This window comes from Pan paniscus, chromosome 6 (assembly GCF_029289425.2).
Source record: "Pan paniscus chromosome 6, NHGRI_mPanPan1-v2.0_pri, whole genome shotgun sequence".
Taxonomy (NCBI): Eukaryota; Metazoa; Chordata; class Mammalia; order Primates; family Hominidae; genus Pan; species Pan paniscus.
In genome coordinates this window covers 160,511,342-160,536,240 of record NC_073255.2, presented here as the reverse complement: position 1 = coordinate 160,536,240, position 24,899 = coordinate 160,511,342, and the positions used below count along the sequence as shown (strand labels likewise).

The 24,899-nt window shown below is 40.5% G+C and overlaps 1 protein-coding gene across 1 annotated transcript; it reads right to left on the bottom strand.

The window, feature by feature from the left end:
• Positions 1–1,133: 1,133 nt before the first annotated feature.
• On the bottom strand, positions 1,134–24,899 carry LMOD2 (leiomodin 2). The gene is made up of 3 exons (XM_003815450.6): positions 24,529–24,899; positions 17,567–18,913; positions 1,134–17,051 (listed from the first exon to the last, which is right to left on the bottom strand). The coding sequence occupies exons 1-3, from the start codon at positions 24,799–24,801 to the stop codon at positions 17,025–17,027; spliced, it is 1,647 nt and encodes a 548-aa protein (XP_003815498.1). The 5' UTR covers positions 24,802–24,899; the 3' UTR covers positions 1,134–17,024.

Genomic DNA, 24,899 nt, shown 5'->3' with positions numbered 1-24,899 from the left:
TAAATTGGCCGTGCACACCATCAAGATTGACAAGTCAAGATAAGATAGCACACAATTATTTTGAGTAAAACTTTGAGTAAATTTTTTTGAGTAAAAATTATTTGAGTAAAAATTATTTTGAGATTGTAATTTATAGGTGGTTTCAGTCTAATCAGATATTTGTGTATTGGGGCGTTTCTAGTAAACTTGAAGTAGTCCCTGAATTATTTAACAACCACAAAAAATCTACCTTAGGATTTTTTTTAAAAAATGTTTCTATTTAACAGCAAGTTCAATTTCAGCAGTATCAGATTGCATTATGAAACTTGAACAAAACACTATCTTCTGTCTTGAATTGCTTAGCATTTCATGACCTAAATTTTGTCTTGTCTTAGCTGTTGCTAGATGTGTGAAGATTTTCATCAAAGCCTAATTTTAAGGATTTTTTTAAGCATCAATATCATATTATGAACTAAATGTGTGGTGGACATTAAGATACAACAGTGGATAGGATAGGTCCCCACCCACATTTACATCATTTAAATCTAAAATACTTATTTCATAAATGAAAGACGTTTGGACCATTGAGTTACATGAGAACAGAGGCCTGTGGACACCACCAAGCCTGTTCTCTAATTTTGCAGGTGAGGGTACTCATTCATATTCACAGTGCTTGTGGGGCTTGCCCGAGGTTAATTAAAGTATCTACTAGAAGCCAGATCTGACTAGTTCAGCTGCTCTTTCTCATGCACCATAATCCTATTGTATGCCTTTCTCTTTTTCTTAAGGATAAACGCAGGTTTAGTTTGTTTCTGAAAGGTACATGGCTACAAATGTCACCCTTTCTCATATCATCTGGGTGTTGATAGATGCCGCCAACATCCTGTGTCCATCTCTAACCAGAAAAGCTGGCTTGTTTTGAGGAGCCAGCCTCTGACTCTGATGCATGTGATTGTATTTTGGCTCATTGGCGGCAGTCACCCTACATTGCCCGAGCATTTGGTCATCACAGGGCACTTCTGTCATCTAGTACAGAGTTGAAATGAGGTTGAGCTTTTCATTCTACATCCAAATTATTTTTGTTAGTTTCTTACAGAAACTATAGGCATTGTTTTTACTTAGACATAAGTATTTCATAAGTCTACAATCAACTTGTCTGACAAAAAATTAAGAATATATTAATTTTCTGAATAATTTTGATCAACAGCTGCACTGTCAATTTAAAGACCGGGAGTTCTTCCAAGGACCACAAGGACAAACAATGCTTCAAATCCAACTTCCTGGCTTTATTATTGATGAGAGAGAGGGAGATCCTAACTTGGTTGCATGTATTTCAACCTTACTGGAAAAGAGGCAGGAAAATAAAATGTGGATCTCGTATTTGTGAAACAAATACAAGAAACAAATGAAAAGGCATTATCATGTCCGGTTAACTATGGGAAAACAAAGCTGTTTATGTCTCAGTTCTATAGTTGTGTTAAAGGCAAGTATAATTTAGTTCTTTAAATCAGCGTCTGACCTAATTTTTTTTTTTTTTTTTAACCAGGGTGGGAATCTAAGGAGGCAGAGAACAGAAAGGAGAGTGTGTTCCTAAGCATATTGTGGTGATTGAGGAATGCTCAGCAAGTAGAATTAAGAAATGCATTTGAATCTCCATTTTTAGGGACAAAAACTAGTTCTGGAGGAGGAGACTCATTTGAGACTCATTTGAGGAGGAGACTCACATGTGAATGCATAAGGGCCAAACTTTCTCTTAATTCTGTTAGCTAAAGCTCAAAACTACACCTGACCATTCAAGTGTAAGGGTTTTTTTCTTTTCTTTTTCTTTTTTCTTTTTTTTTTAAGTTTTCTGAACTTTGCTGTAGATACAAGCATAGCCCTAGTATTTCAACCACATTCTTACCAAACCACCAGTAAATGGGCCTTATGATTCCATTTAAGAGGCCTTGCTTTGGCCATGGTTGAATATCTGGATGCTATAGAACATGCTTATAATGGACTTGCTGCCCAGAGATGTTTAGGAAGTTCAAGTGGATTCTGAGCCAGATGGTTGCTTTAGATCCGCACCAGTGCGCAAAAGTTCTATAGCCAACATACTGCATTAACTTGACACGGTTTAGACCAGTTAGACTGTGCAAAGAGAGGTAGTCTGCGCACACTACATGAGCCCTTTAGCACCCTGTTTGCTTTAGCACTTTCATCGCTTTGTTTTCCAAAAACTCAAAACAGCCGAAAAACTGATTTGATATGGGAATCACTGTATTTTTCTTGGTTTTTTTTTTTTTTGTTTGTTTGTTTCCAAATTGTCTAAATCACTAACCAAGATCATTCGACCAGCTTAGGAAAAACAAATAGATTGTGCATTTGAGTTCAGTTTTGATTCTGTAAAGACTTTGCAAAGCCTACTTCACTAATTATGTGCTACTGTTAAATGGTATTTGATAGGTTGTTGGAAAAGATAGGGTAACTTATATGCACAGAAAAAAGAAATGTAGTTGCCCTTTCCAATGCATGGCGGGTTAACACTTCAATGTAGCCTTATCTTTGTATCTTGGTCTTGCCTTGTGATATTAGGATTGTGGTAATGATCCTACATATGAACTGCTTGACATAATAAACTTTGGGGTATCTTTCAACTTGTGAAAAACTATTGCTCTATCTTCACATTGGTAAGATTTTCCACAAAATTGAGGGTAGAGATAGGCATTGTAAAACTGTAAAGGAATTTTTTTGAAGGTTTTCCCCAGAAAGCTTTTAAATATACAAGTTTCTTAAATATTAATAGGAAATGGTGACTAAAGCAAGAAAGAACAGAAATGTAAGGAAATGTTTTCCTAATTAATATTCCTGAGTCTTCAGAAATTTCCAGAAGTATGATTTATTTTCAGAGTCAATGGATAAATGCACTTGAATGCAAGTATTACTCTAATGTCCTATACTGAAACAAACTATTTTAAATGATTATCATTACTGTAAGTTGGAAATAGACCCCGGAATAAAACAAATCTATGTACTAGTACATCTCTAAGATCAGGGTAATACAGGAAATTCATGTGACCGTATAATGCTAAGTCCCATCGAGAAGTCAGGCTTATTTTTTTTTTCTGTCACTTCCTTAGCAAGTTTTTATAGTATATTAAGTAGGATTTGGGATACAAATAGTGCACGTGACACAGTAGGATTTGGGATAGAAATTGTGCACATGACCAATTGTGAAAGAATGGCAAAAAGGCATGCATTGGTGGACAAGTAAAGGACAGCTGGAAAAGTTTGACACACTATTGGAGATACACTGGTTGTGTGTGTGTGTGGGTGTACCAACAGCTGAGGCCACTTCCAAATGTGCAAAAACACAAAGCCTGCTTTAGCAGGTCACTGGAGAGGCCAGTCTTGGAGCTACTTGATGTTATTTAGAGATTGCCTTAGTATGCATGGGCAAGAATATTTATGTATATTGATGTATATAAAATATTTATAGAACCACCATGACCTGTGGAAATTTAAAACAACTTGCTAAGTACAAGGAGAAGGAACTAGTGCATAAATTATTCTGTGGCTGACTCCATTTAGGTCGAGAAGTAGCTTTTTATCCGTAGGTCATGATTCTTGGGAGGTTTACATGACTGCACTCAGCATCTAATCTAATGGGAAAATGTTGGTAAAGCAAAAGGGTAAGGAGGAGATTCATATTTGTAATTCTTACCCACAAGACTGATAATGGTTCAGTGGTGAAAACAGGCTAGTTGGAAGGTTTGGTGACTACAGGCTGTTTTATGCAGGATGGTTCATATCAAATTGCTGCATAATTTATTTCTAAATATGAGAGTTTAAGTCACTGATGTAGGAAATACATATCCTTTAATCATTTTGTCAAAGCTAAATCATCTGTTCTCTTATAATTGGAAAAAGGGACCATTAACCATGAAATTTTGGACATGCAGAAGTGTGTGTCCAACATGCTATTGAGAGAAATGTAGGTGGAGGTGGCATTTTAGACGAATATCTATTTCTTGTGGAAGAACTGGCCTGACTAAATATGCACCTTGGCAGTGGGATTAGGCAACTTGCTAGAGCTGTTCTGGCTCTCTTATGGAGGAACATAAATCATGCTATATAAAATTCAAAATGCAGAAAACTCTTTTTCTCAACTGGTTTCAAGACCTAAATTTCCAATGGCATTTTTTTTCCCTGCAGGATCTCAAAAGATAGAAACTGCATGATGTTGAACAGACAACTAGAAGAAACAACAGGTTTCAGAGAATTATGGCATTGCTTCTCAGTCTTCAGTTACTACTTCAAAGCATTGCTTTACTTTTTCTCTGAATATTATGGTAATAACCTTCATTCTTCTTACAACTCAGAGAAATTATCCAATGCAATTTTGTTGTATAGTTTCTGCCATTCCCTCCTTGTGTCCCCCATTACAGCAATGAGTACTAGTTTTCAGGTGCAGGTATTAAGAGGGCAATGGGGGGGATATAAAATGCACAGAGGAGGATTTGCTTTTTCATATATGGGTTCTGTAACTTGTAAGTGAGTAGATATTGGAGGATGGGTGCACAGTGAAACTTTGATGGACTTCTTGTTAGTAGTAACAAGAACACCTTCAAATATTAATCCTACTTTGCAGTGGCAATATGTGTATCAGTCCATAGTGATATTTTTCTAAAACACAGTTTCCAGAGGGCACAGTTGAGCCACTTAGTTTGCATTTCCCAGTGTAGACTGCTCTCTGACTTCCTGAGGGTGGCATCTTCTGGCCCTGTCTCCTTTCTACAGAAGTGATGGTATGTGGGCTCTCACCTAGTTTCAAACTGGACTACTTTTTCATGACGGTGATGAAGCCATTTAGAGGGGCTTCCAAAAGTCCCATGGCTGTACTCACCCCATTCCCAGACCTTCATCACCAAAATGTTTTTCCTTTGAGGAAAATCATGTTGAAAAGAATTCTCATAATACTAACTAGTATTTATTGAACACTTATTAAGTGTTGCACGCTATGTGAAATGGTTTATATGAGCAAGATATCACAATATTTCAGCCAAAGCAAATGAAACTTAGATTAAATAATTTGCACAAATTTAAGTAGCTAGTAAATGTCAGAGCTGGGCTTCAAAATAAAGTCTGTCTTAATACAAACCCTTCACCACTATAGTACCCTGCCTACCAGGTAGCATTAAGACACCAGAGATGGTCTGGGTGCAAAAATAAAATGGTTATTCCAATATCTACTTCAAATGTGGAGGGCTTGGGATTTTTCTGCTTATGCACATGCAAAGACCCAAAGAAAAATGCTGTCACACTCTGATTTAAAAAAAAATATGCAACAGAAAGGAAAATACATTATAATCATGCAACTAAACCAGCAGCCACTGAGGCAAGTTTTAAGATTAGAACAGCCCCAGATTTTTGGAGTACATGAATAGAATTTTTAAAATATTTTATCTGGTTTGCTCATCCCTGATCCCCATTCCCTACTTCACCACCAATGAAATATTTTTTCCACTTGAAAGATTAGGTAACTGGTATGTTTGAGTAATCCCACATGCTTAATAAATGATTACATAACAGTTTATTTGGCATTACCTCAGAGTTTTCTTTGTGAATTTAGAGTAATCTCTGCCAATGTGTCTTCTTAAGTATTTCATATTTATTTTATACTTTTGAATGAACCCAATGGTGATTTTTAATTTAAGGAGGTCAGGAACAACTTGGATTTGTTGCTTAAAAGAAAAAAAAAAGTTTGTATTTCTTTAAAAACAACTTTTATTAGTGACAGCTTCTGAGGCAAAAGGATTGTAATCCATCCGAGCAAATTCTAACAGGTCAAGATTCCTGTTAAATTTTCTATGAGTGTCTCTGCAGAGAGTCACCAGAAATTCTTGGCAGGATTTAGAGAAGAAGTTGGTGTTACTTTGCTCCTCTTGAATGTGATATTTTCAGCTGTTGCTGGTTTCTTGCATAGTCACCACAACTCTCAATTGCTAACATGTTGAAAAAGCAAGAACTGCAGAAGATTGAAGTATAACTTCTAGAAAGACATTCACAAATAGGTATCAATATATTTTCCCTCTGACTCTTCCCCTTAAATGTAATTTAAGAAAAAAAAAAGCTGTATTTTTCCAGTTTTGCCTCAATGTAAAGGATCCCTTTGAGCTGCTATTTGTTGGATAATTTGTTCACAGGAATGTATTGGTTTAATCTGGGTGCTGCCACCAACCCACCCCCAGCTTGACAGGGAATTATTTCACGATAAATTCAGGAAGGACAACTTGAAAACTGTAACCTGAGAGTGACTTTAGATCATTTGTTTTTGTGTTTATGTAACAGTGATTAATGGATCTTCTGAGATTCTATTTAGGGAGAAAGAGACATTTAGCAGTTAGTGCTAGTGACTACAGTTTTTGATGTGAGAAGATTGGTATACATTTCAATAACATGCCTAATTTTTAAAACATTCTAAATATATGGCTTAAAAAAAAGTTGTGTTGCTAACAAACTGTTTAACTTGTTCTAAAGGCTATACAGCTAATCACACAGTGTTTCAATCTGGAACAAGTGATTAGTCATCTGAAAATTCATGCAGCATTGTCAGTGTACAAACAGATATATCTAAATGAAACCCTCAGCTTTAGATTGCAAATTTGTCTAATGAACTCAAAGAGTTAAGGTTTTAAAGATTATAATTTCACCTCTGAATAGTTTATTTAGAGAACCAGACTTCCATTTTCCAGTTGTCAACCCTTAACTTTCCCAAACACCCTCCCAACTGAAGCCTGCACAGCAATTCCTGACTACACAGCCTGACCTCTGCCACCAGATCTCACATAGAAAAGGGGTGGAGTCTTTGAGGGAGGAGGGTCAGCACAAGTGAATGTAGATATTCTTAGAACTCTGGCCCTAAAATGTGCCAGTGTTAGAGTGAGATGGTAGAGTGAAATGCCTACGTTGGCGGCTCCTTAGTGACATGCTCCTTGGAGCCCTTTAGCCTCCATGCATAGATCCTGCCCTGTCCTAGACTTTTGGGGCCAGTCTTGCCTCTAGAACCTCATTTCTCAACCACAATCCTTTTTGATCAATGTAAAAATTTTGCATTCAAAATAAGTATTTGTAAGTAAAAGCAAAATTGAAGACAAGTGATTTGTTACACACAAGACAAGACTTCGATACGTTCCTTTCCTGTTGCATCATTTTCCAATCCCTCTACCTCTACTGGGGAGAGCCTCGTTTCTATAAGGAGCTCTAGGCCATTTTCTTTTGAACTGTTCAAACAGGACCAGTGACTAGTACTCTTGTTCCTGGACTCCAACCATCCCCTCTGAGCCACTCCTTTAGCTCCCTGCCTGTACTTTAGTTCAGATCTGCAGTATAGCTTCCCTTGCCCTAGTCCTGCCCTGTCAAGGGTGGTAGTCAAGTGCCTTATGCCCCATTGCCAGAGTCTGGGTCACTTCTTGCTCTGGTTGGACCCCATGGGTACATGTCCCACACATCCACCCACCTCCATCACCACCACTACGACAAGGGCCAGGTGGTAATGACTGTCCTGCCTAACAAGAATTGCTCTTTGCTGATTGCATGTCCACCCACATCTGACCATCCACGTGGGCTGTTGGTTTTCTGACTCGGGCGTTTCTATCTGGCTTGCCCACCACTGATCCATAGATTGATCTATAGATCTCAGTATCTTTCTTCAAAAGGTAGAAGCCATGGAATACAGCAATTCTAGGAGTTCACTTTGGGCACTTACCATGTTACTGCAGAGTCCAGTAATATACTAAAAGGGTTTGAGGGTAAAATACTTAACACCTATCCTCCTTTTTTGGCTTGGAAACATTTTAGTATGTCAACATGTCATCTAATTGTGTGGTTTTCAACAGTAAAATATTTTCAATCATGAAGTTCCAAAAGGGATGACTGATTGGGATTTTCTTTATAGCTGAGCAGCACTGTTCATGTAATATCTAGTAATTGCACAATGGAAAAGCATCCCATACCACTGTTGACCACACTGGAGGAGTGGTGAGAGGGTACTGTCATGATGTCACTTCACTATTGTTGAGTAGCTAATTATCTCCATCTAATCAAATATATGTATTGAGACCTTGCTGTTTCAAGACGTGAACATAAGATATAGTGCCTGATTCCCAGGATATCAATCCAGTAGGATAGTAGGAAGATAAGACATGTGGCCAGGCGCAGTGGCTCACGCCTGTAATCCCAGCACTTTGGGAGGCTGAGGCAGGTGTATCACCTGAGGTCAGGAGTTCGAGACCAGCCTGACCAACATGGAGAAACCCTGTCTCTACTTTAAAAATACAAAATTAGCTGACTGTGGTGGCACATGCCTGTAATCCCAGCTACTTGGGAGGCTGAGGCAGGAGAATCGCTTGAACCTGGGAGGTGGAGGTTGTGGTGAGCCAAGATTGCACCATTGCACTCCAGCCTAGGCAACAAGAGCGAAACTCAGTCTTAAAAAAAAAAAAAAAAAAAAGACACGTCTACAAATAGTATAATGCAATGCAAAATATAGTAGGTACCAAAAGAAAAGTTTGAGGGAAGGACAAAGAAGACTCAGAGGGAAGAATGGAACAGGTAAATTTTATAAGAGTGAATCTTGAAAGATGAGCAGCTTATTGACCCAAGGAGATGTTAAAAAGAAAATTCTGAACTGAAGAGACCCTGTGAACAAAACCAAGAAGGTGGGGAAGCTGGATGGTGTTTGAGGAGCAAGAGCCAAGTTTCATGCTGACTAAAGGTGTTGAATGAACCAGAGGCATTTTCTATCAGGCAAATTGTAGCCATTGTACAATATCAGAAATACAAAATGCCATTATCATAAAAACCACCATGTGAGTGGTGTTTATTTTCTTGGAGTCATTCATTTATTCAAGAAACATTTATTAAATGTATTTGGCCCTGGAGCACTAATGAGATCAGACATGGCTACTGTCCCTAAACAGCTCATGTGGCAAGCGCTCTGTTAAAACTCCTCATCAATGCTGAGTGTGTGGAAATCAAAGACAGGTAACTGTCCAGTGGGAAGACAGGAGGGATAGGGATAGAGAAGACTGTCCAGTGAGTGATATGCAGGACTGTGGGATATAGCAGAAGGTTTTGGAAGAAGAAGAGGAGTTCAATTTTAAATATATTGTATCTGAGGTGCTTTTCCATTTGGGTGTGTGGGTTTAGAATTGTAGGGGTAGATTTTGTGCTGGAGTAAAGACTTGGGGGTCATGTGGTATGATGGTATTTCAAGATAGAGACCTGGATAAGGTCACCTAAGGGAGAGTGTGGAGAAGAGCAAAGGCTCTTTTGAATCGTGCCTTTTTCCCCATCTCCTTAGGTCAACAGGATACTCATCTTTCAAAGTGTTTTTTGGAAGATGAGTAGGTATTAACCAGATGTAGAGAGTGAAAAGTGAATTCCAAACAGGTAGATGATATAAGTAAAGATGTGTGTCAAGAGGGGCCATCACTCATTCAGTGAACTACAAGTCACTCAATATGGCTTAAGCACAGGGTACCTAAGGACAAGCGTTGGAAGATGAGGCAGAAAAATGGTAAGAATCATATTTACCATGCTAAAGGATATGAACTTTATTCTGTAGAATATGGGTTACTATTAAAGAATTTTAAGCAGGTGACTGATGTGATCAGAGTCGAATTTTGGAAAAAATATCACTCTGGCATGTTGAAGACAAATTGGGGTTGATTAAAAATGGAGACAGAGGCCAAGTGCAGTGGCTCACACCTGCACTCATTTGGGAGTGCAGTTTGGGAGGCCAAGGCAGGAGGATTTATTGAGTCTAGGAGTTTGAGACCAGCCTGGGCAACACAATGAGACCCCCTTCTCTACAAAAAATTTAAAAATTATCTGGGCATGGTGTCGCATGCCTGTAGCCTTAGTACTCGAGAGGCTGAGTGAAGAGGATCACTTAAGCCCAGGAATTCGAAGTTGCAGTGAGCCGTGATTATGCCACTGCACTCCAGCCTGGGTAACAGAGCAAGACCCTGTCTCAAAAAAAAAAAAAAAAAAAAAAGGATGAAGACAGAGAAACCAGTTAGGCATCCTCAGCGATGCAATAGTCCAGATAACAGATTATGAGTGACTTAGCAAGGGTTTTTGTGGTGACCAAGGAGATGTACCATTTTCCAAAAGGAAGAAAATGTTCTTCACAACTACAACTTTGGAGTGGCTTCTATTAAATAAAAGATGTATCTGCTGGTCATATTGACCCATTTGGGTATGCAGCGGTAGAGCTAGAGCTTCCTTTGGGAGGAGGGTGGAGAGAGCTGAACTTGCAGTACATAAAAGAGTGAAAGAATTTGGGATTCTCAAGAGTAATCTAGGAGAGTGATAATGAAGCAGAATCATGAGAAGAGGAAAGAAGGGATAAACCAACAAGAAAACAAAATAGCCAGTGGGAATAAATTTCTGGTGGTGTTAGCCAGAGGATTTTTCGTCATAGGGCATCTAATACTCAATTTGAAGTTGTTTATGTTGCTGTACTCTCAACCTCATCTTCATTTCCCAAAATTTCATGCTGTGTTGAGTCTATGGAAGTTAAGCATGAGGGCTGATGTGGTCAATGTAGTTTGGAATAGTGGCATTAATCATAAATTTGCAAGATGCATGCTTAGAATATGAAACCAAAGAGGACCATGAGCATACAAGCCTCCAGCCCCCACTCCTCCATCCAAGAATTGCATACAAGACTCCAGCCCCCACCCCTCCATCCAGGAATTCTCAGAAATCTTGCATAACACTTCGAGCTGTCATGGAGAGAATTAAGTTTTCAGCTGACTTTATTTGGATCTTAGATATAAGTTTATATACCTTTATATGAGAAATGTTTTTTCTCATGTCAAGTCAAATAATATACTAGAAGATGTGCCTTTTTTATCCTGAGACTTTGGGGAACCTCTGAGTCTCCACCAGAGCAGTGTGCTCACTTTTTGAAGGACTGCACTACACTCTTCGTCTTGGTGAGTTGTGCCACACCACTCCTACAATCTGATTTCCACCTCCACTGTCCCATGAACTTGCTCTCACCAAGGTCAATGTTCAGGTAAACACTTTCTAGCTCTAGGACTCACTGAGGCATTTTATGCCGTTGACCCCGCCTTTCGTAATACAGCTCTCTGCTCTACAACATGACTGGCTAATCTCTGCCCTCTCTGGTCATACTCAGCCTCCGTCATTCTCCACACTCTTCCTGAGTGACCTTATCCAAACCCCTACCCTTAAATACCGTTCATAACACATGACCCGCATATCCTTACTTCCAGCACAAATCCCACCCCCACGATTTTAGACCGACACATTCAAATGGATAGGCACCTCAGACACCATGTGTTTTAAATTAAACTCATCTTTCTCCCTCCCAAACCTGCTTCTGCTGTATTTCCTACTCCGTTTTATGGCATTTTGGACCACCCAGATGGCCCAGCTAGGAATACAAGTGTCATGCTAGTCTCCTCTCTTTTGTTGCTCACCCCCTCCCCCAACCCACCCCCTATAGGTAACTAGTAACCAAATTCTGGGGAGTTTATGCTTTCCTAGTCTCTGCTCTATCTGTTCCAGCCTCTTCACACCTACACAGAGTTCATCGTTCAGTCTGCATCACTTCGTTCTTAGATCATTACAGTGGTCTCCTAACTGGTCTTACCACCACCAGCCTAGGCCTCACTGAATCCATTCTTCTATTGGTTACAGAAGTCATATTTTTAAAACCTATATAAATACCATGTCACTTCTCCTCTTGAGCTCCTTTGATGCTCCTCTTGGCTTTTCACAATTAAGTCCACATTCCCTAGCTTACACTAAGTTGCTCAGGACAGACTCCTGTGACACTCAGCCCATATGAGCCTTCTTATTCAGATAAAATTGTACTGGCTTTTAAAAATGGATCTTACAAATACATGCTCTGTGGTTCAGATTGTCATATAATTTGTCTCACAGAAACTTGGTAAACATGACAATTTAGTTGAAACCTAATTTCCAGTTTTGGTGTACCACAATGATGCCACACCACTCTAATCTATCTGGGAGATGGCTTTTTAGCTGTGATTTGTCACAGCTAAATCATTTCTTCTAAGGGCTTTTGGAAAAATTAAAAGTTACAGTAGCTAAATACTAAGGGAAGAGCTGGGAAAAACAAAATATATAACACCAGAGACTGGGCTAATCAAAATAATCTAAATATCCAACAGTTCTTGAAATTGCTTAAATAAAATAGGATCTTAATGGTATGTAAACTATCTTCTTTTTGAAGAAAAAAATAGTTATGTGTGTGTTCAAATATGTATTGAGAAGAATTTTTAAAGATGCACTAGACCAGGCACAGTGGCTCATGCCTGTAATCCCAGCACTTTGGGAGGCCAAGGCGGGCAGATCACTTGAGGCCAGGAGTTCCCGATCACCCTGGCCAACATGGAGAAACCCCGTCTCTACTAAAAATATTTTAAAAATTAGCCAGGCATGGTGACGCATGCCTGTAATCCCAGCTACTTGAGAGCCTGAGGCATGAGAATCGCTTGAACCTAGAAGGCCTAGGTTGCAGTGAGCCGAGATCGCACCACTGCACTCCAGCCTGGGTGACAGAGCGAGAGTCTGTCTCAGAAAAATTAAAAAATTAAATAAAAGATATGCACTAAGGAGTTATCAGTAATTGTTCTGTGTGGATGGGATAATGTGGTTCTTTATGTTCTTTAGTTTATATGTGTGTTCTGATCCTTCTTAATGATCACACACCATTTTAGTTCTAAAAAGAAAAGACCATACAGAAACTACACAATATTTATATTTTTAGTCCACCAAAATTATCAATACTAGAAAAAAAACTAAAATATTAACTTTTTACCAAATTGCTTTTTACAGAATGACATTAAATCCTATGGTTTCCAACCATTTTTTATACTAGCCTTTTTCCTCAAATTGAAATGTCTTTCCCAATCCCTACACCCGTGAGACTTTTTTTTCCCAGACTGGTGACTTTATTGTTTAAAAATTCTGATAGTGTCGGCCGGGTGCAGTGGCTCACGCCTGTACTCCCAGCACTTTGGGAGGCCGAGGTGGGCAGATCACGAGGTCAGGAGATCAAGACCATCCTGGCTAACACGGTGAAACCCCATCTCTACTTTAAAAAAAAAAAATTAGCGAGGCATGGTGGTGGGTGCCTGTAGTCCCAGCTACTCGGGAGGCTGAGGCAGGAGGATGGCTTGAACCCAGGAGGCAGAGCTTGCAGTGAACTGAGATTGCACCACTGCACTCCAGCCTGGGCGACAGAGCGAGACTCCATCTCAAAAAAAAAAAAAAAAAAAAAATTCTGGTAGTGTCACATTCTTGGCGAAGCTTTCCTTGATCCAGAGTCTGCTGTAGGTCAGGGATCTATGATAAAACGTGGTTCACAGGCTGAAGCCATCCAACACCTATTTTTGTACAGCCTGTGAACTAAGAAGATTTTTACTCTTCTGGAAGTGTTGCTTTCCTTAAAATTCCCACTGCTCTGAGGTAGAAGACACTTTCTAATTCAGTTTGGTCTCCCAAGCCTGGAGGAGAGTGCCCTGTCCATAGAAGCCACTTGATATATAAATGCAGAATGCATGAAGGAGTAGTGTAAGCTTCCTCCTTACACTAGAATGTAAGTTACATGAGGACAGGGGTTCTATTGCCTTTGCTCACTGTTTACCTCCAGTGTTTGGAAGATATCTGGAACACAGCAGGCAGTCAGAAAATATTTGTGATGTTAAGTGCACCAATATTGGTGCCGTATTTCTGAGTTTTGTAAGTTTTAGATCAACTTGTAGTCTTTTATATCATACATTTGGCAATTTATGGAAATAAAAGTCCACCTTAAGAGCTTCAGAGAAACAAGGAAGAGGCAGCTTTAACTATGTCGAGAAAGGAAGTAGTTATGAGATATTTTCAAGAGCATATTGATTTACCCCTGTCTTTAGTGCATCTGCATAGAGACATTGCAGCCTGTAATTACCTCTTCCTTTCACCCTGTGGTAGTAACAGTCTCAGGGCAGGTATTAAATCAAGATCCTGCTGACACCGAGTTATTAAATACCTGTGGCAGCAGGGTTCATGAAGCAGGGGGACTCAGCATCCTGGCCCTGTTTCAAATCAGGATGAGCTGTACTGAGCTGTACTTTCTGAGATTAACATGCCCACATTAATCAGAGCCTAAACACTTCATCTGGTCTTGGACAGTTTCTCTCCCAGTGAGTTGAAAGCTCTTTATAGAGGATGAACTAATTAGTTTTCATATCAGCTCTATGAGTTTCCAGGGAGGATGGACCAGGATCCCCGTTCTGTGCTGAATAATGATCATCATAACATTTTGCATGTTTACAGTACTGGATTCTGAAATAACACATTCTAGAAATGCTTTTTTCATAATGATAAATGTGCCCACTTAGAATCTGACCGTATTATACTTGTCTTATTATATGCTTTATAACTTTGTTTCTTAGATTGATGTGAGAGCCTGTATCTTCACTTAAACTTTGTGAAGTCTGTAGTAAGTACATGTTGCTCTCTCTTAAGGCACAGAAAGCCACAGTAAGGCAGCCTGTTAAAATGCAAAGGAGAAAACATGTCTCCTTATCACTTGCTTCTGGTGAGAAGGCTTGGCCAGTCTCCCCAGCCCAACCAGCTCCTGGTAATACTCGTGCTAGCCTTTTCCTCTTTATTCAGGAGGGCTGCCACACTCCGCTCCTGGGATCTCTGCATGGTTTAATCAATGACCCAGTTTATCAGCAAACTTTTGCTCCTCTGCCTCATCAGACTGGAGGTGGAAGCTGTTCACCTCTCACAACTCTTTGACTTAGAAGAGCCCTGTCTTCATGCACACACAAGGGTCAGACGAAGGGAAGGCCTGCCTTGGCTTTCTGTTCTAAATTCACACACCTGCACACATAAATGCCTTTTAAAAATGTACATTTTACCTTTTATTTCCTTGAACAAGAATGAATGTAATTGTGACCATGAGGTGAAAATAGTGAAGTCTCTACCAAGGGAAATGAAGATCTCCACTGTTCTAAGAACAGCAAACCTTGGGAAGCTAAGTCTGGGTGGAAGAAGAGAGGTGCAGTGACACGGAAGGAGCATGAGCTTTACAGTCAGAGACACCAGCCTTACCCTCTCTGTACCTCGGTTTACTCAACTATAAAATTGCAATGGCACCTTTTAATGTTGTTGTGAAAACATGAGACAACTTAGTTCAGAAAATATCAGTCACCTCCCTTCCCTCACATGGAATCAGGGCACCAACTAGCCCATGGGCCACTGGGATCCTTTTTAAGTGATTATGTCAGTTGTTATTCTGTAAAAGAATGGCTGAACAGCAGAAACAGACTCAAAGAGCCAGGCCGAAGGACTATGGGAGAGATTTTCTAGTGAAACACAATCCTCTTGATTGGAGATAATCCAAAGCTCTGTATATGAAGCAAACAATTACTTACTGGGTGACTCAGAGAGTTTGCCAAGATCACTGTTATAATCTGTAGGACACAAAGGATACATCGCTAATCATAGTTAATACAAAGGACTTTAGAGGGATTTATAACTTTCATAAATTAGAGTGGAGCACTAGAGTGAAGTAAAGGTAATTCAATATATCTTTCTCTTATTTGAATTCAGACACTTCTTGAGTGACAGGAGTAGAAGGATAGCTGGAAAAAATGCATGTGCCCCATGTCCCCATGTCTATTTTGTGAATGTTAGCATCGTCGTGATTTGTGTAGAGACCCACTAGACTAAGGCTTATCCAAGGAGAGCTCAAAGAGAGACTTGAATGGTCCATCCTTAGCATCAGCCAAAAGGTAGCTTTGAATTTAGGGGTCTTACCTTCCAGCATTCCTCTAGCACTTATTTCCTTCCTACCAAGAAACTTCTTTTCAATTTTATTCCTTCCAGAGATCATTCATTTTTATAATAAATGATTGAATCAACATCTGGGTACATATGGTACTTCTGGAAATATGGAAGCATCAGCTACCATCCTGGGTCTAATATCAATGAATCTAAGATGATAATGATCACATTGATGATCTTTTTGCAACGTTTTATCTCACTTTGAAGAAAGTTCTTACTGGGCACGCTAGCTCATGCCTATAATCCCGGTGCTTTGGGAGCCCCAGGTGGGAGGATCTCTTGAGCCCAGGAGTTGGAAACCAGTCTAGGAAACACAGTGAGACCCCGTCTTTACAAAAAAATGAAATTGTTAGACAGGTGTGGTGGTGCATGCCTGTAGTCCTAGGGACTCCAGAGGCTGAGGCAGAAGGATCAGTGGAGCCAAGGAGTTTGAGGCTGCAGTGAGTTATGATTGTGCCTCTGTACTCCAGTCTGGGTAACAGAGCAAGACTTGTCTCAAAAAAATAAATAAATAAAATATAAAAAAAATTATTGCTTGCAGTCCTTTAGAAAGAGATCTAATCAGATTTTCTTGAACAAGAGGAAACAAAGAAAGGCAAATGCTTAGGACCCAAACCCTTTTTGGGTGAGAATGTAATATTTTTTTTTAATGTCCAGTAATGTTACATACACACCTGACAGATGTATTAACTCACAGAAAAATATTAGTTTGGCTTTTTAAAAAAAGGGAAAAAACTTCAATACACATTTATCGAGATTACAAAAATCTGACAGATGTATCAAGTCACAGAAAAATATTAGTTTGGCTTTAAAAAAAGGGAAAAAACTTCAATCCATATTTATTGAGATTACAAAAATAACAGCACATTTCATGAACTCATTACAACTCGGAGTTACCAACACATCCAGAGATAGGAAGAGCATCTTTAAATTAACTGCTTCTTGCCAATACAAATCTCACGACATAAAAAATAAATTTATTTTCATATTTACAGAAGAAACATGCTGATTGTTTCTTAAGATTCTCTTTGGAATTAATGGGTGAGATTATTTTTAAAGTCAGGGATCATTTTGAATTGAAGAAGGTATTTTAGAAACATCTCACAATGCATTTCGTGTAATACCACTGAACAGTTCTGCATCCTCTTCTAAAGATCGTGTTTTTATCGCAGGGCTTCTGGAACTTCCACCTACAAAAATAGCGGATTTTCTCTCAATGAAACAACACACATGATAAGTGAAAAATATCCGTAGGATATGTCTCTAGCAGTATCCTCTGAGAAGAACTCAGGTTGATTATTGCTGCATGGTAATTTTTTTACCACGTTATAAATTTTGTGTTATAAATTAGGTATCAAATCAGTCACAACTCTGTGGTAAAATTTTTGACAAGTGGTGAATCCTTTTGGAATTTAGATTATATTCCCTGGTTTTCTTCTTAAGGGAATTGGGACATGTATGAAAATGGTCCTTGCCCTTACATGACTGAGAGGCTGGGAAAGCGGCCCAGGCGTTCCTCTCAAATAGAAATGTGCTCACTTGTGTGCCTGCTCCTAATGTTTCAAACTTGGTGTGTTTGCTCTCGCATACTAAAATATTGAAAGTATTGATAAGTATTGTGAGAGGTGACTTTGGTACCACCATGCAATGAAGGACAACTCATTTACTTTATCTGTGCCCCTATGTCTGTTCTCTGGTTACTTACCCGCTTTAGCTGTTTTATGCTGCTTCCCCGAATTGCTTCCATGAGATTCTCATGAGCTGATCTCTGTGGGGTAGAAGGTCGGGAACTGTCTTCCATTTTCTTCTCTTGCACTGACCTCAGAGAATTTTTTATTTCCTTTAGAATACTGTTTGGCTGTTTCTTGACCTTTTTCCCTTTTTTCTTTTTCTGTCCATTTTGTAATGCCCGTTGGGCACTCTCCTGTTGTTTGATGACTTCTGCAATGTTTCTGGTAATGAGCTTTTTCTCTGGGAGTGGAGGAGGGGGAGGAGGAGGAGGTGGTGGCAGCCTTTGGGAAGAAGGAGGGGGAGGAGGAGGAGGAGGAGGGGGAGGAGGAGGAGGTGTGGCCACAGGAGACAGAGGACGGCTCCTCACAGTCTGGACTTTTTTGGGCAGTTTTGGGGATGACCAGGGTGAGTGCCTGGGAGATACATAAGGTGAAGAGCTAGGTGTTCCTCTTTGCCAGACTTTGGTCCTAAGATTGGGTCCTCCATCATATCCCTCCTGCTGTTTTTGCTCCTGCAAACGTTTTTGCCTCTGTTTATCCATATTTCTTGTCAAAATGCTCGTCATGCTCATTCTTGGTCCTGGGAGTTCAAAATGGTATCCCAGCCTCAGCAGCGTCGTGTTCTCCTTCAGCAGCTTGACAATCTCCATTTCCACCTGGCTGCCCATGATGTGCCTCTGGTTATGGAAACGCAGCTCCGTGAGCACCGTGTTGTGCTGGAGAGCTCTCATGATGGCCAGGATCCCCTTTCCCGTTATGAAGTTGGACTCGACGTTTACGTTGGTGATGTGCTCATTGACTTTGAGCATCTCTGCAATGGCCATGGCTGCACTGTCGTCGGCATGTGTGTTGGCCAGACTGAACGTCTTCACCACAGTGTTGTCCTTGAGGGCTTCAGCAAAGCGGGTAAGGGTCTGTGTTGTGATGTTCTCAATGTTGTTCAAATTGACTTCTGTGGTGTCAGGGTCATTGCTTTTAATCTTGTCCAAAGCGTCCTCAATCACTGTAGGATTTCCACAAGGGTGAATGGCAGCTGGGGACTCTGTGTTCCTCCCATTGCTGCCATTGGTCAAATTTATGTTCTCTATTTGACTTTTAAATATCTTTGGCTTAGAGTTGTCAGAATTGACACTATCATAATTTACAGTTCCATTAATCCCTTTTGCAGTTTCAATTGTTCTTTCCTCTTCGTCACTGTCTTCTTCCTCCTCTTCCTCCTGGGACTCCTCCTCCTCCTCCTCTGTATACACTTCCTCAGAAACCTCACTGTTACTTTCAGTAAAGATAAGCTCTTCCTCACTTTCCTCTTTGTCTTCTGCAACCTAAAGAGTATGATATCATCATTAAGCTTCTTAAAAATGATACAATTTTTAAGTACATTTTTTAACTTGCAAAAGTAGCACATGGCAAGTGACATAAGTTTATAATAAAAAATGTTAATAATCCTCTGCTTCCGATCTGTCTAGTTCTCATGACCAAGGCTGACATTTTATTGCAATAAATAGCAATAGCTTTTTCTACAAACATTTCTCTTGTTTTCTGCAGAATATCCAGAATTCAACTTATTGAATACAAATATATAATCATTTTGCTAATTTGAACAAATAAATCAGAACTTCAGCTTTGGAAAACCCTTGATAAATTTGTTCACCTCCTGAGGACCGACTCTTACTGGTTTACTCTCCGTTTACTTACAATGTAGCAAATTCAACCCTCCCTTCTGGAATCACTCTGTTCTTTCTTATTTCTCCATCTCAAGCAATCAAATGACAACAAAAATATACAATATGTTAATGAGTTTCCCTTTTTAATTCAAAAATTCCCAAATTTTCCATCCATAGCAGATGTGACAGAAGTCAACCACTCTCTGCCAGGCCTTGCCTCAGTGTAGACAGAAGCAGAGCTGTCATTTGCTCCTCCAGCATTTATCTGCTTCTACGGTAGAGCCCGGCACAGGGCTCTACCACAGAAGACTCTCTGAATCACCTGAGAGCTGCCTCTGTAGCTGTCCCTTATCTGGGCAAGGGAAGCCTAAAGGCAGGGCTGCTGCTCAGGACAGCAGGAGGTCAAAATCCAGTTCGATGCAGAGAAAACATTCAGGTCACCCTTTTGGGAAAATCAACTTGAAACCTCCAACTAGTCCAGGGTTAAATGAGACAGACTGTAGAAGACCAGGTGGGAAAGATAATCACCCTTGGCATCCACTAGATTCTAATCAGTAAAGTGGATGGAACAGCAGAGAACAGCAGAAAATCTTGAAGTAAGCCATTGCCCAGCCTGAAGGTCTTAAATTATTTAGCATGTATCAATTATGAAAGGCTTTCAGGCAAACACAATTTCATTCTATCTTTGTCTTTCCTGTTTACAAGATTTGCTGTACAAAGACGCTCAAGTGACCCCTTGTTTCTCTTTTTCTTGCTATCTTTTCTGATTAAAAAAAAAAAAAGGTCTAGAAATTGCTGACAGAGTCTAATCTTTTTCTCCTGCTGTCTTTTTAGTCCTTTCTCTTTATCTTCTCTACAGCCCTGGGACCCTGCCCTGTCCTCCAGGCCCTGATTCTTCTCTCTATATTGGCAACTTTTTTTTTTTACCTCGAGGGCGCCCGCTGCCTGAAGCATGTGGATCTAGCTTTGGAAAACACTGCCCTTGTCTCCAGGTTTGTTTGCCCAGTTGCTATCACAAAATAGCCTCCAGTTATCCACTGTTTAGAGTGGCAGGCACCGAGTGATGGCCTGGGGAAGGGGTCAGCCACTCCTGGGATGACTTTTCCAGTCTTAATTTATTCACTTCTTCAGGAGCAGGGAGGGAGAGAGAGAGATACTCTGTGTGTCTCTGTGTGTGTGTGTGTGTGTGAGAGAGAGGTGGGGGGAAGAGAGAGAGAGAGAAAGACAGAGAGAGAGAAATGTTTGGTGGCAGCTGGCTGCAAGTCACAATGCAACAACACAAGAAAAAGAGTGTGGCTCTAGTCAAGTCTCCAGGCATACGTGAGGGAAGAGAGGAAGCCTTCCCTGTCCAGCAGTGAAACAAATGGATTAACCCGAGGAAGGAAAGAATTGTGGGCTGACTTCTCCTCACCCCATTCCACTCCAAATTCCTTATAATTCTAGTCCCTGTAAAGCTGTGTGTGTTCATGTGTTTGTATGTATTTTTAGCTGTTTCAGTATTTGGAGGAAAGGGGCCTGTCTCAAAATCAAAGGTATACGGCCTTGTATGACACCATTACATTTTATTCCCTTTGGTTTTTTAAAGACCCTCTGGCTCTATCTGCAAGATCTGTTTTCCCCTTATAATGTACCTGGACAGATAATATCTGAAACTGTGAATTGTCATATAGCATCTAAATGATAGATCTCCCAGAAAGCCTTCTTTGACATCCCCTCCAAATATCCCTCAGATGCATTCCCATACCATTGTACCCACCCCCAATGAAGTACCTGTCACACTTTATTTTGGTCACTTGTTTTTCCCAGCAGACTGTTAGCTGTTGAGAGCAGCGGACCATGTCTGCTTTGCTCACCTAGCACAGTGCTTAGCATGTAGTAGGAGCTCAATAATTATTTGCTTACTGAATGGCTCTAAGTTGACATTGGTTAACAGCAGCTGAGAGTCAGGACTACACACAGGAGAAAGGTGATAAACCCTCCCAGTTTGCCTGAGTGTGAAGGGTTTCCCAGGATTTTAGTCATGAAATCTAGATAGTTCCGGACAATCTGAGATGATTAGTCACCCTAGGTGGGGGACATCTGGAGAAAGAACAGAAGGGGAAAAGGTGTCTACAGAGGCAAGGTGAGAGGATGCAAAAAACAGACTTCGCTTACTTTATAAAATACTCTGTCCCTAGGGGGCCTGTTTTATTACAGATTTCCTATATGCCACTGCTTTGGCATTAACCCTGATTCTTTGGAGAATGGAGGTGGGAAGGAGGGTGTAGAATAAGGAGGTGGGAGATGAGATGGCAAGGGACTGGACAAGGAGAAGGGGAATGTTAGTAAACTTAGAAAACAAATCAGGTAATGAGAAGAGTGGCCAGTTGTTTCTCCTGATCACCTCCCTATTATGTATGTACATATCACATTCAAAGTATGTGTTAATTGACCGTTTATGTTATTGGTAAGGCTTCTGTCCACAGTAGGCTATTAGTAGTTAAGGTTTGGGGGAGTCAAAAGTTATACATGAATTTTGGATGCTGCAGGGGCAGGAGTTGGTTCACCTGACCCCCATGTTATTCAGGAAGTAACTGTAGTTGAGTGGTTCTTAAGTTTTACTGTGTGTCATAATCACCTGTGAGAGCACCAATTGTTCGGCCCCATCCCCAGAGTTTATCATTCATCAGATTGACGGGAGCTCTATAATTTGCAGTTCCAAGAAGATCCCAGGTAATGCTGATGCTGCTGACTGGGCACCCACAATTTTGAAATGTTCTTTAATTTTCACTTCTATGTACAAGCTCTTAACCTCTAATGAGTTTCTTAACCTTGCCTTGTCTCAGTTCTCAAGTGCAGAAAGTTAAAAATGAAGTGAGATAATGGGAGAAACTCATTGGCACCTGTGCTGAGATTTAACCACTGCTCAATAGGGGAGCTAGACCATTGGGATTCTAGGGTCCCTGGGAGCCCCAATGCGGCATAAGTTTGTGTAAGCCCAAGTGGGCAGAAAGGCTGGCATTCAACAGGTGTTGCATCTGCTTTTTATAAGCCTTTACAGAGCCAGCCGCCTGATAATCAGTCAAGACCCTCCGCTCCTTCTCAGGGTCCTTCCTTTATGGCTCTTCACTTACGCAACTACCTTGCTCCCCCAGCCACCCAACAGCTGCTCGAAGATTTTCCCTGTTGTGGGAATTGGATTTGCACCCTCCATCAGCAAGTTCCTGCTCATCATACCTGGCAACTACAGACAGCTGGCCAGCAGGGAAAGTACTGGGAGAAAAAGTTAATAGCCTAGAAAGGAACCGAAGTCCATCAACACAGCAGCCTCTCTAATTGAGCTGATAAGCCATTGGCAGGGATCAGCAAAACCTTTGGCAGGATCAGGTGGGTTCGTCCGGCTGACAATAGGTTTTGCTCTTTGGTTCCCACCACTATCATGTCATTGTGACATTAAAAAGCCTTTGTTGGATTATTGATACGTTGGTTGTACAGCCTGGATATTCTGAGACAGTTTTATTCTTTTTTTTTTTTTTTTTTAAATGAGACAAGGTTTCGGTTTGTGGCTCAGGCTGAGTGCAGTGGCACAACCATAGCTCACTGCAGCCTCAACCTCCCATGCTGAAGCCAACCTCCCACCTCAGCCTCCTGAGCAGCTGGGACTACCACCTGCTAATGTTCCACTAAACCCAGCTAATTTTTTTTTTTTTTTTTTTTTGTAGAGATGAGATCTCACTATATTGCCAGAGCTGGTCTTGAACTCCTAGGCTCAAGTGATTCTCCTGCCTCAGCCTCCCAAAAAAGTGTGGGAATTATAGGCGTGAGCCAGCATACCCAGCCAGTTTTATTTTATTAAAGAGAGTTTTAAATAATTGTGATAATAATGCCATTGTTATTTTGACGCTCATTATCACATCAAAGAAAAAAAAAATCCCTCTTAAAACAATGGTTGTGGAGGAATTGACCTGCCCAAGTACTGACTTGTATGTGTCCTTCCTTCTAACACACCCCTTCTAGCTGATTAGTACTGTGGCCTTGGCAGACCCTGGCCAGATCCCAGTGGCCCTTCCTGCAATGATTGACGTGGACAAAACTCACACATATCTTGCTGCAATTGTGGCCAACATAACCCTATCATCAAGATCATCTAACAGCCCTAGATTAGTACTGTGGAAGTCTTGCCATTGGCTTTAGGCCATTTTGATTTTAGATGATTCCAACAGAGTGCAAGGGTTTTAAACTGTTTCTACTGACCTGTGTTCTTCCATAATTCTGGAAGAATTTTTTTTTTTGTTATATGGACACTTTATTGTCATTACTGTTTTCCCAGAGAATAATAGTCTTTTGGACTTCCTTCTGGTAATGACTCATTTGGAAAATTCAAAATAACTGTTTACTGGGCAGTACACAAGAGCTTTATAGGCCTGAGCTCTGATATAAGCACATTTCCTAACCTCAGGATCACCATCGTAAAGGAGACAGAAATCTAAGAGATCATCTATACAGCTGTGCTGCCCCTGAGTCCTCAGATGGGTTTCAGGATGTGTTATCATTTTGAAATTCTATGCAAAAGTTGGTGTATTTTGCACAAGCCCAGGGCTATTTTCTTAAGAAGGTTCATAACTTATCAAAATCTCAAAGGGGTTCTTGATTCGCAAAAGAAACACTGTCTCTAACTCCCTCAATGTCCAGAGGGAAAGAGAACCCTGTAAAAGTGATTGTTCAAGGTCTAAAGACGTGGGAACAGAGCAGGGACTCGTAACAAGGCCCTGTGACTCTCAGTGTCATGTACTTCCCACCACCCCACACTTCTTGGTATTGGAAAAGAACTATTTCACCATAGCTACTATCACAGTCAAAGCAACCAGCGTTCCCACTTTTGTCTTTATAGGAGAAAATAAATGTACTTAACTGAAAAAAAAGTATACATTTATACGTATGCATGTATCTTGGGAACAAATATTATGCCACATTACCAACTTATAGCTCAAACAACACTTATGTTTGGCAAAGTATTGAATCCCATACACTGATTGTGAATTATTTTCCTCTTAGCTTTCTATTTGTAATCAATCAAAGAGCCCCAATTAAGAATTTTACATATTATGATCCATTGGGTGGCCACAGCATTTACATGATTATTTCAGCCTGAAAAATGATTTAGTAGCAAGTATAAATGGGTTATAGGAAAATTCAAGTGATGAGGATTGAGAAGTTAGGGAAAACAAGTGTCTGGGTTTGGGATGGGGTGATGGGGAGGTGGGGTTAGCCAAGGAAAAGTCCCGAGAGCCTACCTTTCCACATTCCCCCAGCCTCTCCTTCTCCAAGAGTTTTTGGGACTCCTTTTCCCAATAGGCCATCAGTGCCTCTCTGCTGAATGTCCCTGTGGGGGTTTTCTCTGTCAGGCTCTTTTGCCTTAGCCCCACGGGAAGGTTGCGGTCAGGTTCAATGTCTTCCAACTCTCTCTCTAGCTCCTTCAGCTCCTCGGCTGACAGGGAGGCGAGGAGTTCATCCTCGTCGATGGATTCATATTTACTCAGTCCTCTTCGGTAGCCAAAGGTAGACATGGTCCCTGCTTTGTCAGACCCAGAAGGAGCTTGAAGGACCAGGCATTCAAGGCAGCCAGAAGCAGGCAGGGAGGCAAGTGGCAGGCTGGTCAACAACT

Bases quoted from the DNA above. Each gene is read 5' to 3' on its own strand.
- LMOD2 (XM_003815450.6), bottom strand. From the start codon at position 24,801: ATGTCTACCTTTGGCTACCGAAGAGGACTGAGTAAATATGAATCCATC. The intron at 18,914-24,528 runs GTAGGCTCTCGG...CATACTCTTTAG, and splicing joins GGCTGGGGGAATGTGGAAAG to GTTGCAGAAGACAAAGAGGA. The intron at 17,052-17,566 runs GTAAGTAACCAG...CTATTTTTGTAG, and splicing joins GCATAAAACAGCTAAAGCGG to GTGGAAGTTCCAGAAGCCCT.